Below are 16,840 nucleotides of genomic sequence, written 5' to 3'. Positions count from 1 at the left end.
GCCTGTATATATATACTTAGGGAAGGAACCGCTGATCGTGGGGTGTTTGTATGTTTCACTTTGGTAGACGTGCCAGGCTGTGGTCGTGCGAATTTACATCCCGCCAGTCGATGGATGTACTCCAGCAGCCCCAGAAACCACAGGGTAGCAAGAGAAGCAAAGATTTTCGCAGGTGCTCCCAGAAAGGAAGTTGGGTGCAGGCAAGGAAATGGAATGGGTGTTTGAAGCCTGAGACCTGCACACAGTTACCCCGGGAAGGAGAGTCTGGGAGTCTTGAAGCCTGTTGCAATTATTTGCTCTGCCGTCTGCAGCGGGAACAGTATTTTCTGGGCTCTGGCCTGTAATGAGCGTAGGTGGCTGTTCAAGAACCGAGTATCCAGGGGAGGGAGTCCACCCACGGTCTCCGCCAATCCCCCATATTTAAATGTCAGTGTGGCTTAATTGGCTGCACAGCCCGCCTCTCTCCCCCTCTCCTGCAGTAGCCACAGCAAACGTACCCCCCAGGACAGCAACAACAGGGGACAGACTTGAGTCACCGTGGCTGCCTCCCACCAGCTTACGGGGCGACCTTGGACGGATGAATCAGACCCCCCTGGGCGTCAGCTACGCTGAGAATCTCACTAAGAAATGAGTCTTAGTGAAAGGTCACAGGTAGCATTTTGGACGGGTATGTGGGTGGATGGGTAGGTACGTGGCCAGGTAGACAGGTAGGAATACAACGGATGGACACGCAGATGTCGTATGCGTATGAATATATGGCACATATGTACACAAGTGTGCGTACACATTTGGCATTTTATTGATCACTTACTACCTCGCCTAACAGCCAGCGTTTCATGAGTAGGGTACTTCTGTGCACTGGGCATGGAGAGATGCCGACACCTTACACACCTGATTTCATGGGGTTCTCCTAACCACCTCGTAAGGCAGGAACTATTGACTCCATTGTACAGATAGTGAAAGTGAGGCTCAGAGAGGTTAACTCACCTGCCCAGGGTCACACAGCTACTCACTGATGCCACCAGGGTTCTAACCCACAAATTCTCACCACGATGCTATACTTCCCACCAGGTGCCAGGCACGGCACTCAGTTCCTTCTCTCACTCAGTCCTCGTAGTGACGCTACAAGGTAGGTATCACTCGTTCTCTTTGCTAGTTGAGGAATCCGAGGCCCAGAGGGGTTAAGTAACCCACCCAAAGACACACAGTAAGGAGCAGAGCCGGGATCTAGCTTCAACTGTACAATCTCAGCCAAGTGTAGCACATAACAAGGGCTCGAAAAATACTGAAGGAAAGGCTGAGAGTATTTTAGCAGTGAAATCATAGATTAAAAGAAAAATGCAAGCCATTAGTTTTGACAGAAGATGGAACATGAACTTCCCTAATGACATTCCTTCCTTTTCCAGCCGACACTTGCTCCTCTGAGCTAGATTTGGTGCTAGAGGCAGGGAATGCTGTGGTAAATATAGACTGCATTCATTTATTCATTCACTCATTCATTCTTTCCCTCATTCGATGAGCGCGTATTGAGTGCCTGCTGTGTGTGTGCCGGGAACGGAGCTCACCATAGAAGGGACGGGTGGGTGAGCAAGCAGGCAACTCAATGAGAAGGTGTCGCTGTCGCTGCATTAACGTCCTTTTCCATCTTGTCATTTATCTTAAACCACTGGTCCTCAAAATGAACTCAGTGAGTCTGAACATAGTTTAAAAAACCCTCTAGGGGCGCCTGGGTGGCGCAGTCGGCTAAGCGTCCGACTTCAGCCAGGTCACGATCTCGCGGTCTGTGAGTTCGAGCCCCGCGTCAGGCTCTGGGCTGATGGCTCAGAGCCTGGAGCCTGTTTCCGATTCTGTGTCTCCCTCTCTCTCTGCCCCTCCCCCGTTCATGCTCTGTCTCTCTCTGTGCCAAAAATAAATAAAAAACGTTGAAAAAAAATTTAAAAAAAAAAAAAAAAAAAAACCCTCTAGACGGGCGTCTGGTTTGGGACACAGGGTATCCGTGTTTACACACAACGGATGTGTGTGTAATGCATCGGGTGCTTGAATGCATCGTTGGCTGATGGTCCTTGGTGGATATGAGCCACCATCTTGCTGGGGTTTCATCACTGCCCCCACCGCCCACCCCAGCAGCTTCTGGCGAGTGGGAGCAGCTGGGACAGGTGGCTGGCAGAGTGCTGTCTGAGTGGCGTCTCAGGACCCCAGAAGTTATTGGTTCATGCACAGCTTTCCTTCCGTGCAACCCTGGGACGGAGGGAACGTGGCAAGCCTGCCTCTGGACTGGGTTAGGTTCTGCGGGTGTCCTGAGATGCTGGCGGTGGGGGTGTCAGTGAAGACCCCGAAGAACCCCAAAGAACGTGCTCCCAGATCTGTATCCGAGAGCCAGACCTGAGGTCCATTCACAGGCTTGTTCTCCAACAGGCGTCCTAGTGGCACATCCACTATTATTTGTCACACCGGACAACTGCCGTGGGTCACTCTCATCTGAACAAGTGCCAATAATGTGTCCTCTCCTTTTGCTTTTCAGCCTGTGTAAGGGACGGACTCTCTACTCTGTGGTGAGGGATGCCAAAATCGTCTTGGATGTCAACAAAACGAGGCAGATTGCCCAAGAAATTGTGAAGGTACCACAGGAGCCGGGGCTCCCTCCCGAGAGATGCAGGGTCTGGCTTCAGACCAGCAGTCTGGATTTAAAAAAAAAAAAAAAAAATTAGACTTGACCAGAAAAATACCACGCTGTATGTGAGTAAGAGTTTTGCCCAGATACCACCATTAGGGATGGTCTCCCGATGTCTGGCTTCTGTCTGGTGCCTCATCATCATGATAATTGGGCACGTAGGGTACCAGGAGAAGCTTGTGTTGTTAGAATCCCTCACCCCTCGGATGCTTGAATTCCCATGAGTGGAAGCCCTCTGTCTCTGTCTCTCTCTGTCTCTCTCTCTCTCTGTAGCCGCCAGGGAAACATCCAATTGTTGGGACTGTTGTTTGGGCTTAAAACAAACTGGAACATCCTGTGTTTTCTGGCAGGTGCCTCGTTAGTCAGTTGACTGGGACTTTCATTTCCCATTGGAAGTGTTAGGACTAAGCTGTTAGAAGAGATAAAATGTGACAGCTCATAAAGGCAAAACAAAAAAAAAAACAACACACACACACACACACACAAAGAATCTAGACACTCACCCTTGGGCTAGCTTCTCCTCCGTGGTCTTGATCACTGGATCATGATCTGTCCCTTGAGGAATGTGGTGCCTTCAGCGCTGATATGGGTTAAGTAGCTATAAAACAAACGTCCTGCCGAGGAGTTATTTTTTTCAAAGAGGAAGTGCGGGGAGGTGGTTGATGGCATCCCTCAGCTTACTCTGGGGACCACCTCTCTGGTTCGTCTTCAGTTTTTCTCCCGCTAGGGATGTCTTCCTCGGGGGCTTCTTCCGGAAGCTTCAGAGCCAAGTGGGAACAGTTTGGCCGTAGTCTGAGAGCGGTGGCAGAGGTGTGCCTTGAGGACCCTGCCCGGTCCCGCACAGCCCCACCTGCAAGCCTGTGCGTTTGGGCCCCAAGCAGTGCAGCTGTTCAGGGTGCTCTTGAACCCGAGCCAGGGTAGCGGCGAGCACTCCGTGTTCCCTGACGACATCCCGTTTCCTGGCTCCTTCCAGGGCATGGGCTACCTGCACGCAAAGGGGATCCTTCACAAGGACCTCAAGTCAAAGAATGTCTTCTACGACAACGGGAAAGTGGTGATCACAGACTTCGGGCTCTTCAGCATTTCCGGGGTGCTGCAGGCCGGCAGGTGAGCGGCGGTGGAAGGGCACAGAGGGGTCCTTGACGGATGACAGTCGGGGAGTGAGAAGTCACCCGAATGGCTTCAGGGGACCTAGACCGGGTGTTGAGCCTGAGGTCGCTTGGCTGAGCGGCAAGGCTGTTGCTAATGACAGGTCACATTGTGATTCCCTTGGGACCTGTCTTGCGAGCGGTGCCTTTAAGTGCACGTGGGTTACTGGGCACGGAGCACCCCCAAGCCCTGAAAGCCCTTGCCCTTGAGCTTAAAAGGGAGACTCCCCCTTTGCCTGGAAGACCCACCTGGCAGGCGGCCTCACCCAAGAGCCCTTGCTGCACGTTTTCTGGGGCGTTCCTACATGTTAGTACAACATGAGTGTCAGTTAAGGGATTTAGAGTGAGACCCACCTGTGGCCCCACTTGATCGTGACTTCAGTTGCCTGAACTTGAGTTTCCTTGTCTGCAAGAAAAATGATGGGTCTGATCATGCCTACCTCATAGGACTCTTGTGTGGATGAAATAACACAATCAAGCGTCCTGCACCGTGCGGGAGCACAGAAAACACTACCGAGTAGCTGCTGCTGAGCTGTTGTAATTACGATTAATTTGCATATACCTCCCCCCAGGGTCACCCAGGAGAATCATTAACCATCCTTAAGTAATTAACTCTCAGGAGCCACTCACCCGCCCCGAGGACAAGCTGCCTGCAGTTGACCGGGAGAAACAGCTTGATTCCAAATAAACAACCCATGATTCAGAAGGTCTGCCCTCTGTGACTTTTCATTTGGAGCCTGAGCCACACGCTCGCGCTCGCTCGCAAACTTAAAAACCCTGCGGTTCTCTCTAATCACCCCTCTTCTATGCATGCCTCCTCCGACCGGCAGCTTCACTCACACTCTCCTTTTACTTCCGTTTCAGTTGCTTTGGAGAACCACTGATCTCTTTGAGGGTGACACCCCAGCCCCCCCCCCCGCCACGCCCAAAGTGAACTTCGTTCATGCTATATAATACCTATAATATCAAAGAGCATCCCCAAATCAGCAAAACTTGATCTGGCTGCTTCTGTGTGATCTAGAAACAGAGCGCAACAGAAGCCGAAGTTGCTCTCTAGATTTTACTCCGCCCAAAAAGATTCCGTGCAGTCTCCAAAACTATCTATAGCACCTGAGCTAAGAAAAGAAGTAGGTAAATGAGCAAATAGGTCAATGGGTAGATAAATGGAGAGAGTCCCTCAAGTTAGAACCCAAGAAGCCAGGAGGGCTGACTCGTGCAAATTCCTTCTTCCCTCTGTCTCCCCAGCAGCGCTCACTTGCGAATTTGCTAGTGGAGGGATTGCATGCACACACACACACTCTCACACACACACACACACACACACACACACACACACACACATTCATCCATCACTCCAGGCTGAGGGTCTGAGAAAGCAATTGGTAACATCACTATGCACTCAGGTATTTGTGTCCAGACAAAAAGAGGCCCAGCAGATGTTTTCCTTATCGGACTTCAAGGCTCTTTAAAACCCAGTGCCTGGGGCACCTGGGTGGCTCAGTCGGTTAAGCGTCCAACTTGGGCTCAGGTCATGATCTCGTGGTTTGTGAGTTCGAGCCCCACATCGGGCTCTGTGCTGACAGTGCAGTGCCCATTTCGGATCCTCCCTCTCTCCCTCTCTCTCTCTCTCTCTCTCTGTCCCTGCCCCTCCCTCCCCCTCCCTCCTGCTCTCAAAAATAAATAAACATTAAAACAAGAAGACAATTCTTCCCTCCTGGAGCCATGTCCGCACTGTCTCTCTTTCTCCTTGCCTGTGGATTCTCTCACCGGTGGAGGAAAAGGGGACAGGGCCTCTGATTTTCTTCCTTTTGATTCTTGGTCTGCTAAAGCCCCAGGGTAACAAGGAAGAAAGGAAATGGAATGACGTGGGCCTCCTTTCCTTTCCCTCATCCTTAGAGGCCCCCTGTCAACCAGGAGGCAAGTTCAAGTCAAGGGCAAGGCGGCGGCTGGCCTGATTGTGTCAACACAAACCTGGGTAGTGTTGGGAGAGGCCAGGGGGCCCCCAGCGACCTCTCCCAGAGGAAATCCACATTTCGCAGCTGCCCACCTGTCACCACGGGGTTTCTCCTGTGCTTATCTCCCCGTTCCAGTTGTGCGCAGGGCTTAGTTTAGTGCAGGGCTTCAGTTTGCTCCATAAGGGTGCTATTTCTCCAGGAATTACTGTAAAATTGTGGCTGGGAGTCTCTGCAGTGACTGCGTCCACGGCTTTGGGCAGGTCACTGAAGTGCTTGGAAGCTCTGTGCTCTCGTCCACAGAGCAGGGATTTTATTCATCCTGTCGTGGGTTTGCGGGGATTAAGTGGGATGGACAGCCTGGCACACAGTAGGCACTCAGCGGGGTTACTTGCTGTCCCGCCCTCCCCTCAGAGCTTGGGTCGATCACAATGCTGGCTTCCCAGCAGGGGGGAGATCTGCCGGGCCTGGGCAGGGGTGGGGGTCGCCCAGGGAAGTGAGCGTGTCCTGAACATGCAGCCAGACCCCAGGGCTTCCCCCAGACCCGTCCCCAGCGTTGCTTGCTTACAGCTGTTCTGCCATCATTGAGAAAAGGTGTCATTTTCGGTGCCAGCCACGATCATGCCGGCCACGTGCAGACAATTATTAATCAATAATAACCATCATGGAGATGATTTGAGTTTGCCACCCGGTGGGCCCATCCCCATGGGAACAGGATACCCTGGAGTGGCTGGGCCAGACCTGGGGTCCAGCCCCCTCCCAGGTGTGTGCCCACACCCACCCCAAGCTGAGGGTTAGGGAGTGGCCAGCACCCCTCCTCCTGACCCTGCCCGCAGTTCCAAACCTGCACTGAGCCAGCGAGTCTAGAAGAGGCAGCAGGGACTGTTGGAAAGAGATCAGAACGGAGACGCTCTCCCTTCTGGAAGCAGCAGCCCACGCCCCCGCACCCCCAGTGGCCTGGTCCTACCTGGAGAGTGTCGGCTGGCCCGGGCCACCGCCCTTCCTTCAAGGGTGATATTCTTTGTGCTCTAGTCTCAACCCCGTCTCTGAGTCCTCAAGATGGACAAGTTAATTTCTTTGAAATTGTGTGCCCGTTGTACAGATGGGAGAGTGGAGACTCAGGCCTGCTCAGGGTCACATGGCTAGTCAGCAGCAGGTAGGTCCTTCAGTTACCGCAGGCATCCCCATTTCTGGAAGCAAGAACTCACTGGGACCTGCCAACTCGAGGGCTTGCCAATGTGTTTCAGTCTTGCTTTCCAGCAGAGGATGTGTTCTAATAGGTCTGCTGTGCAGAGTAAGTCCTGTGTTACTGATGCCAAAAGACTGGAATTTGGACCATCTCCTTATTTTATGTATAAATTAGAGCGGTGACTCTCAACCTGGGGCTCTCCCGCCCCCCTGGGATATTTGTGATGTCTGGAGACATTTTTAGTTATCACAGCAGGGGAAGAGATGTACTGGGGAGCTGCCAGGGATCCTACAGTGCACAGGACAGCCTCCACCACAAAGAATTATCCAGCCCCCAAACTCCTGGAGCCTTGCTTGTCAGGGATCCTTGTGGACCCCAGTGTGTGGTCCACAAGATACCTTTAAGGATGACGTGAATACGCCCTTTTCATCTTAATTTTCATGCGTACTAAAAAAAGTGCTAGTCTCCATTTATGGTCATGTTAAGAAGTAAATGAAAACAAAAAAACCCATTTGTAGTAAATAATAGTCTAGAGCAGCACTGTCCAATAGCCCCCGGCCACGTAGAGCAATGGAATTTTAACTTTAATTAAAATTAAATAAAATTAAATGTTCAGTTATTTAGCATCACTAGCTGGATTTCAAGTGCCCAGTAGCCATGATGGCTAGTGGCTGCCATATTGGATAGCCAGCCAGACAGAGACCTTTCCATCATCATGGAAAACTCTATTGGGTGTGGCTGCTATAGACGGTGTTCAGGTAGGGCAAGAATCATGATCATGGGATATGAATGAGTGCAGTTCAGGGAACAGTACATCAGGCCTGACAGCTCAGAAGCCACCCTAGGAGAACTGTAGAATCCAGCCGGCCCCAGGTCCCCACATTTGGAGGCTCTGGACCGTCACAACCTCACTCTTGATGGTTGGAGACATCCATGCGCCTCTCCCTTCGCTGCCCACTGGCCCTTCCCTGGGAGTCTTGAATCAGGGGAAATCTTGTAGGAGGTCTGTTCAGATTTCAGTCCCAAATGGAAAGGTCTGTACCTACTTACAATGTGAAGAAGGCAGCCAGCATATTTCCTCCTCCAGGAATTTATCTTAAGGAATAATCATAGATCTGAGTGGGAATACATTCACAGTACCTACCTAAAGAGGTCCCTCACAGCGTTGCTCAAAATGATGGAAGGGGCAGGAGCTACCTAAGGCCCATCAACCAGGGGTTGGCTGTATACATTTTAAGAAACACATAGGATAGCATGATAATGTGCCAGTTACACACACCTTCTTTAAGTTTCTAGAACACCCCAGACAGGGTTTGCCTTACACCTTTGTCCTAACTTCCCTTTCTGCCTAGAATATTCTTCTCATTATTCATATGGCTGGATCCTTTATGTCCTATCTTAGCTCACATTTTACCTAAAGTAAGTTCCCTCTTATCTTTAACACATTCCCCTGTTTAATTTTTTTTTTTTTTTGCATAATGCTTATCACTATCTGTGTTTTTCCTATTTATTTAATTCATCTGCCATCACCTTCTCCTACCAAAGCGGAGGCTCCAGGAGGGCAGGGACCTTGCTGGACTCCCTCACCGCTATGCTCCCGGTGCCACAAACAACAGAGTTTAGGCATAGTGGGTTCTCCATAAATACAGTCAATCCTCATCATTTGTGGATTCCAGATTTGCGAATCTGCCTACTCACATCTGTTTGCACCCCAAAAATCAATCCTCACATTTGTAATCATTCATGGGCATGCACAGGGTGGTGAAAATTTGAGTCACCTGATGCATGTGTTCCCAGCTGAGGTCAAACAAGGGGACACTCTGCGATCTCGCCTCGGCTCTCGTACAGATGACCAGGGGACAGAGATGGGAGGGGGCTGTGCAGCGCAGGGCAGGAAGCCCCCCCACCCTGGGCCAGTTGGACAGAGCTTTGCAACTCTGGCATCTCCTTGTGGGGCAGCCTCAGACACATCACTCAACGCTTCTGAGCCTCGTTTTCCTCTTCTGTAAGATAATGAAAATTGAACGTACTAGGATGAGTTGCTTTTAGGATTAAAGATTACAATCTGTGTGAGCTGTGCATGTGAAGACATATTTCCTCTAGGAGCAATGATTCCATATTTGCTAACTCACTATTTGCAGAGACTTTATAAAACATAACTGCCATGGATAACAAGACTCAGCTGTCGTTGTTGAATGAATATGTAGAAGGGGGTGCCTCAGAAGTAGAGGGACCCGATGATGGTTTGGGTGTTGGGTGTCTCTCTCCAGACCAGTCTTCCCTGTCCCTTCCACTGGGTCTCAGCCTCAAGTACAAGGTCGGACAGTGCCCAGCAGTGTGTGGCGGGGGGGGGGGGGGGGGGGGGGAGGGGGGCGGGGCCGGGACAGAGATGGTCCAGAGACTCAGAGTCAGTGCTGGGGGGCTGGTCCTCCCTGGGCTGTGAAACGGGGCTCACTCTGTGTTTTGCTTCTCCAGGCGAGAGGATAAACTCCGCATCCAGAATGGCTGGCTGTGCCACCTGGCACCAGAGATCATCCGCCAGCTGTCCCCCGACACAGAGGAGGACAAGCTCCCCTTCTCCAAGCACTCAGATGTCTTCGCACTCGGGTAGGTGGCCCACCCAGGCAGAGGGACATTTCCCAAGCCTTTCTTCCATGGCTCTTGGTAGAGACAGGGTACTTATCTTCTGGGGCCAAGGTGGTTAGGTTTCTGGGTGAGTTTGGGGGTATCCAAGTGGGATGTGGCGGAGGGATGACCCTAGTAAACCTTCATGCCTGGTTTCTAACCATGTGACCATGGCAAGTTGCTTGACCCATTCATTCATTCATTCACTGAAGCAATAACCACAGAATATCTACGGAATGCCTGCTGTTAACAATTATTCAAAACTTAGGGAATTAAAGAAACATTGATCATCTCAAGTTTCTGGGGTCAGGAATTTGAGGGTCACTTAGTTGAGTGGTTCTGAGCTGGTTCAGAATTTCTCATAAGGTTGTGGTCTAAATGTTGGCTAGAGCTGTGGTCTCATCTGAAGGCTCAATGGGCTGATGATCCACTTCCAAGATGGCCCACCCACATGGCTGTTGGCAGGACGCCTCAGTTCCTTGCCCTGTGGGCATTTCTTTAGGCTGCTTGAGTGACCTCACAAGCTGTATTGCCTTTACGAGATGGTCTCAGAAATTACGTATCGTTGTTTCTGCCACATTGTGTGTGTTAGAAACAAGCCTCTAAATCACAAGGCGGTGAATGAAGCTCTACTTGTTTAGAAAGGGATATCTAAGAATTTGTAGACATAGTTTTAGACCACCAAAGACGACTCCTCTGTCTTATCTAATAGAAGACTGACAAGGAGGTCGTCGATTTTAGCAGAGTATGGTAAATGCTATGCTGAGGATAAACACAGCAGTCCCACAGGACTGTGGGAATAAAAGAGGAACTAAATTCAGCCTGGGAGATCAGAGAGGGCTTCCCAGAGGAGGTGACTCCTGAGCCTAAGTGAGAGGTTGAATCTAAGTAGGCCAGATGACGGTAGGGCAAGATGTCTAGATAGAAGGAACATGTGAACAGGCCCAGAGTAACAGAAAACAAATTGTCCACAATGGAGGAACATGTGGGGAGTGAGAGGGGGAGGGAACTGAGAGAGAATCAGGAGAAAAAAATGAGCTGGGGGTGGTGACACGAGAGACTAGAGAGGGAATCGGGGTTGATCCTGCAGGGACTGAGAGGCTGGGCTGAGGAGTTTTCATCTTCATAGCACTGGGGAGCCATCGATGGTTCTTAAGCAGGGGGAGTGATGTAATCATACTTTGAGTTTTGGAACAATCACTCTGCCGTGCAGAGAATGGAGAGGAGAAGGACAAGACTGAGGGGCTGGGAGACCAATCCAGGGGGGATGCTGGCAATCTTTACCAGATCACTGCCAGTGGGTTTGGATGCTGGAAATGGACATAAGAAGCAATGGGGGGTGGGGGGTGGATGGGATAGGGTTTGATGATGGGTAGAATGTGGGAGGTGCCCAGATCCCTACCTTAGGCAGCTGGGTGGAGACTAATGTCTTTCACCAAGAGAGAGACCCTGGAAGGGAGGCCTGGCCTATGCTGGGAAGGCAAAGAATGCAGATTTGGACACAGTGAGCCTGGGCTACCTTGGAAATGGCCAGTGGAACCAACTAGAAGGCAGCTGTATCTACACATGTAGAATTTGGGAAAGAGGGGTGTAGGGCGTCTGAGCAAGGAGAGAGAAACCACACCCATGAAAGAGAATGGGATGTCTTTGGAAGCGCAGAGAAGGATAGAAGGTGCAGGACAGAGCTCCCTGAGAAGGTGCATCCGGGAAGGCTTCCAGGCTCCCCTCCCTCCAACGGCCATGCTAGTCCTCGCCTTACCTTGTCCACCAAGGTGGTTGCAAAGATTGTTGGTTACAAGCAGAGGCGGCACTGGGGAAGCTGTTTGGGAAAGTTGCAGCCCTGCAGATGTGTGCAATTAGACTTAGCAACGCCACGAGCTGTCGGACCGTCTTCTGCGGAAAAGCACCCCTCCTCTGTCCTCTCTGTACATCTCGGTGGTGGGGGATGGGGGAGGCATTTGCTGGCCCGTAAGGATTCTCGACATCTATCACTTGGACCCCTTTCGACGTTGTCATTTGCCCTGATGAGTTTATGCCCAAATCTTTACCTCGTTAGAGACTGTAATCTGAAACCAAACTGCAATAATTAAGTTGGTATATTTTAGTATAAATTTAGCGAAAGGAAAAAGAATGTAATTAACAAAATGTACCAAAGTGGGTAATTGGTTTTCCACTGGAGTTTTAATCTTTAGCAGTTTATTTTTTTCTTCGTGTGAGTTTCTCTTGAAAGTTGGGTTTGAAAGGAAGTTTTAATGAGGCTTTTATTCCTGACACTGCTGAATTCTAAGGGACCTGGTGCTCTTGGTTTCCTGCCAATTAGGTGCTTCTTGTTGCTTGGGAACATCATGCTCAGACAGGACTTAGAACAAAACTGGACTTTTAAAAGCATATTGAGCATCATGCTAAGGTTCTTGTGGGTGCTGTCTCATGGAATCTTCACAAGCATCCTTTGTGGCAGGGACCAAATGCTGTTCCCAAATGACCGGCGAGGAAACAGGCTCCAGGTGGCTCAGTGACTTGCCATGTGGTCAGGGGTGGATCCGGAGTCCAGCTTGGGACATCCCAACTTCAGAGTTGGAGCTTTTAGCCACGGGGATTTCAGAGTCATTTTACCACGAAAAGCCCTATTTCCCTTAACTGTGAATCAAAGAGAATAAAACCGGGGAAGCTTTCTGAGGATTGAGCGAGAAAACACCTGTAAGGCATGCAGCACGGGGTCAAGCTCCTAATAGGCTCCCTTCCCCCTTTCACATGAGCCCTTGCCTGCAATCTGTCTGTGCCTCCTTCCCCAGACCCCAACCATCAGCTGGAGGATTGCCCCCCGCCGACCCTGAATCCTTCACTGCCCCAATTAGGAAAGACTCTGGAACAGGATGGAGGGCAGGTTTCTCATAGCATAATGGCCAATGGTGCAATTCTACAGTCAGATCAACTAGATTCAGCTTCTGGCTTGCACCTCTTATTTGCTGTGTGACCCTGAGTAAGATATATAACCTTCCTGAGTCTCTGTCTCCTCCTCTGTGCCTCCTGTTTGAACACGTAGGTCTTATTTTTGTTCAGGTGTGTTGATGGCAATAGATGGGGGAAACAACTGTCATTGAAGAGATGGCTTGTTATTCATGGTTTCCAAAGGAGGGGGCACATCATATCAAGCAGAGCCACACAGGGAATCACCAGGGTCAGTGAGGAGGAAGATGTGGGCAAGAGCCTTTATTACGATTTACTTGGGGAAGAACTGGTGAGGCAGGGTAAGCAGGCTAGAATTGGCTAGTTTGACTAATTTAGCGGGCCCTGGAGTGCAAGATTGTCCCAGTAGGGCAGGGGAATATTGACCCTGAGTGGAAGCCTGATGGAGGTGGGGGGGCGGGGGGCTTTGGATTGGCTAGTTTGCATATGAAAGGCATACTCACAGGAGAGTCCCTTACCATCTTTAGGAATAAGCTTGCCCTTCGGAGAGTGGCAGTCCCTCCAGGGTCAGGGAGGCCCCCAGATGTCACATCAGCAAAAGGAAAAGGCATGCTTCCTATACGTCCCCCATAATCATTGCAAATGCAGAGGGCTTCGCATAGTGTCTAACACAGAGTCAAAACTCAGTCAGTGTTATTGATTATTACGACGACAACAGTAATCATCTAGCACCTTAACGTGGCAACTTCCTGACCATCTAACGCAACACCCCAACACCCGGGCATCACCGCTCCTTGCCCTGGAGGGATGAGGCTGGCAGGGGGAGAATATGCTGAGAAGTGGGACCCTAGAAATAGCTGGTTTGACACAGTCCTCTGATCAGTAAAGAGGATAGCAGAGTGCTTCGTGTTCTTTAAAGCAAATTTGCATAAATTATCTTAGATTAGAGGAAAGATCATTTCCTAGGATTGTTTCAGATATTTCCTGAGTTGGGAATTTTGTTCCCAGTGAGCTGAGACCTATTCCTATGATACAACTCAGCAACTCCCCAGCACCCAGTGAGTACCCCATGGCATCCACCAATGTCCTCACTGCCACCCACATCCCCCCCAGCAATTTTTCCCCACTATTCCATGAGCTAGTTTATATTTAGAAAACAAAACTATAAAAAAAATCCTATCCTATCACCCAGAGTTAGCCATCGTTAACATTTTACTATTTCTTTTTTTCCGGTCTATACATATGTAATTTTTTAAAAGGGTAGGTACTACCTTATATACAGTCTTGTGTCCTGCTTTTTTTCCTTAGAATTATATATTAAGCATTTTTTTTCATGTGAGCAAAATTTCTTTGAAATGTTTTAATAATATCATATTCCATGTTGTTTTATGGAGTTACCATAATACATGCAACCTATTCCTTTTGTTGAACGGTTGTGTCGTTTCTCCTTGATTTGATATTATATATGATGCTATAGAGAATATCTTTGTAAGGGGATTTTTGTATACCTAAGTATTTCCTTACAGTGGTTTCCTGGAAGTGTAAGTCTAGGGTCAGAAATCCTAGCCACGTTCCATTAAACTTCAAGGTGCTAGGTTTTGACCTGTTTTAATTCAGGCACCAGGGAAGGTGTCCTGGGATAAGCATGACTTCTAAGACATCAAGAAAGCTTTAGGTGTATCTCTGCTACCAAAACACAAGCCCTGTGAGGAAGAAACTAGGAAATAGAGGGCTGGTGTGTGTGTGTGTGTGTGTGTGTGTGTGTGTGTGTGTTGAGATACAGGGTCAAGAGCGACATAGCATATCAACACCCCTTAACAACATCTGCCAACAGCACAATTTGGTATGAACTCCACGCCAGGGAGTGGCCTTTCAAGACCCAACCAGCAGAGGCAATCATCTGGCAAATGGGCACCGGCATGAAACCCAACCTCAGCCAGATCGGCATGGGAAAAGAAATCTCGGTAAGTCCTGGGTCAGTGCCAGCTCTTGGGAACAAAGAGAAAGGTAGATACGGTTCTGGACCTTCTTTTTCCTGTGTGTTAAGGTTATGAATGCTTCCCCAGAGGGTGACGCAATAGCATGCCCACAGCCTTGTCAGATAGTGATTTGGAGCTTAGGAAGTGTAGTTTCTGAACTATGCCTGCAATTCAGGTTCCTGCCTCAAGGGTACAGTAGCACTTGGCCAGATTTTTCCTAGCAATGAATTGCTGAATCAAGTAGAACCAGTGAATTCCTCTTTTACTGTTACTTTTAAAAGATATCCATTAAAATGCTACCCATATTAATGATTCTAATTTTATTTGTACCTACATAAAAATTTTTAAGGCATTATCCAACTCAGAACACTATACACAGAATCAGAGAAGCCTGAGTATAAATTCATAATCACCCTCTAAAACACAGCAGGAAGAGTCCTGTCTTTTGATCAGGAGGCAGATAAGTCAGGGGAGGAATAATAATCTGGTATGTTTCTAAGGATTACCTGTATCTAGGTTTCTTTTCTGAGGTGAGGTGATTATTAAAAGTAACTTTCCACTCTTTGAATTTGAAGAGCACTTATGATATGGGGATGTGGATAGAGACCTCAGGATTCACTTTTCTCCCTTCCTTCGAGGAAATAAAAATGCCCAAGAAACTCCTCGGGGAGCATTATTGATTTTAGCATATTCCAGACCTTCTAGAATAGAAAGGACCTGCCTAGTTTGCTATATGGGCTCGTGAGTTGGATGAGTGGAAGAATGGATGAAGAGATGGATGGATGGAAAGATGATAGATGGAGAGAAATGCATGAATTGGGATGAGTGGTCGGATGGATAGATGAGTAGGTGGATGGATGGGTGGATGGTGGTGGACGAATATGCAAGTGGGGCAAATAGGTAAACAAATGGACAGACCCAATGAGATGCCAAAGACATCATCGTTTATGTTAAATCACCACATGTTGGTTTCTTTTAGGACATTCTTCTCTTTTGCTGGGCCTTTGAACAAGAAGAAAGACCTACCTTCACTAAGCTCATGGACATGCTGGAGAAACTGCCAAAGCGAAACCGCCGCCTGTCTCACCCCGGACATTTCTGGAAGTCTGCAGAGTAAGTGTTCTCGCTTAGCATCTCTCCCCACTGCCTTTGTCCTCTGGCTTTTGCCACCTTTTTGCTGCTGCCTGCCATCTCCTTTCCATATACCCGCCTCCCTCCCCCAGCCACCACCCTTCCCTACCAGGTTTCCATTCAGGGGAGTCTGCTCTGGGATTCGGGTCCTGGAGGCTGCCCTCCAGGGTCTTGGTCTTTGTCCTCCTCATGAAGGTTGATGCCCCAGTGAGTCTGAACATCATGTACAAGGCAATACCCCGAACCCACCCAGCCCCCTGTGTCAGCTACTCAAGCATGCTCCTCCAGGGGGCCTGGCTTCCAGGAAATCTCCCCCCTGGGCCAGCAGCCTCTCCCCATCACGGCATCTCTCAGCTTCCAGAACTTTCTGTTGCATGAAGGCAAGGGTTCTCAGCTTCTCCTTGCTGTAAGTGTCTCTCTGGCTTCCTCATTAGAGGCTCTGTGCCCCTCCCCCTACTTGTTCTTGGATGGAGATCAGTGGTTCTGAATGAGGCATCTCTCTGGGGGCCTCCTTCCCAGGCCCCAGCCTCAGCAATTTCTCTAGAAGGTGAAGGTGAGGCTGGCCCAGATGAGGCTGCCGAGAGGTCCCTGCTCCCCACTGCCCTGCCGTTCCAGGCACATGTGGTTGCACACACACATACATAGAAACTGAACCTGGAAACACACCTCTGCACGTGTGCACGCGCACGGGAGCACTCAGGTACACACACACGCCCGACACAGGACCATTACGTGAAAACACACCCAAACACACCCGGTACTCAAGCCCACACGTGTGGGCGGACGCAGGCATACACACATACACGGTTACGTTACGTGACACACGCATGCACACAGCAGCACTTCACCACCACATGCCTCCACACAGACGCGCAAATGGAGGTACACGCGTCTCCAAACCCCCAGCTGCGGGCACAGGCACACCAGAGCGCTCGTCAGCATCTCAGCACGGGACCCCGCGAGGATCCCCAAGGCAGCATCCTGTGGAACAGAGGCCCCGGGGGGCCCTCGGCTACCCCTCCCCCCACCATTTGAGCCTGCTGTACCTGGAGGACAGGATCTCTTCTTCCCCCAGGGGCTCAGCCTTTTCCCAGACAATGAAGGCAGCACAGACTTCCCATGTCAGACAGACATGGATTGGAGCCCCCGCTCCCCCGCCTCATCGCTGTGTGGCCTTGGGCGTGTTCCTTGGCCTCTCTGAGCTGCAGCGTCAGCCTCCAAAGAAGGAGGGCGGTAAA

General features: G+C 50.0%; 1 protein-coding gene across 3 annotated transcripts in view; it reads left to right on the top strand.

Moving 5' to 3' along the window:
* KSR2 (kinase suppressor of ras 2) overlaps window positions 1-16,840 on the top strand; it is a 440,326-nt gene that overhangs the window by 410,465 nt on the left and 13,021 nt on the right. Inside the window, exons 15-19 of one of the 3 annotated variants that reach the window (XM_078435742.2) lie at window positions 2,522-2,618; window positions 3,645-3,778; window positions 9,436-9,567; window positions 14,327-14,456; window positions 15,451-15,584. In XM_078435742.2, coding sequence (XP_078291868.1) covers window positions 2,522-2,618; window positions 3,645-3,778; window positions 9,436-9,567; window positions 14,327-14,456; window positions 15,451-15,584 — 627 coding nt within the window. Of the gene's footprint in view, window positions 1-2,521; window positions 2,619-3,644; window positions 3,779-4,391; window positions 4,717-9,435; window positions 9,568-14,326; window positions 14,457-15,450; window positions 15,589-16,840 lie in introns of those variants that run through there. The other 2 variants (XM_081790698.1, XM_081790699.1) reach the window with 2 other exon arrangements.

Source organism: Panthera onca, chromosome D3 (genome assembly GCF_046562875.1).
Source record: "Panthera onca isolate mPanOnc1 chromosome D3, mPanOnc1 haplotype 2, whole genome shotgun sequence".
Lineage (NCBI taxonomy): Eukaryota > Metazoa > Chordata > Mammalia > Carnivora > Felidae > Panthera > Panthera onca.
Note: the sequence above shows the minus strand (reverse complement) of the source record. Positions and strands in the feature narration are given on the sequence as shown.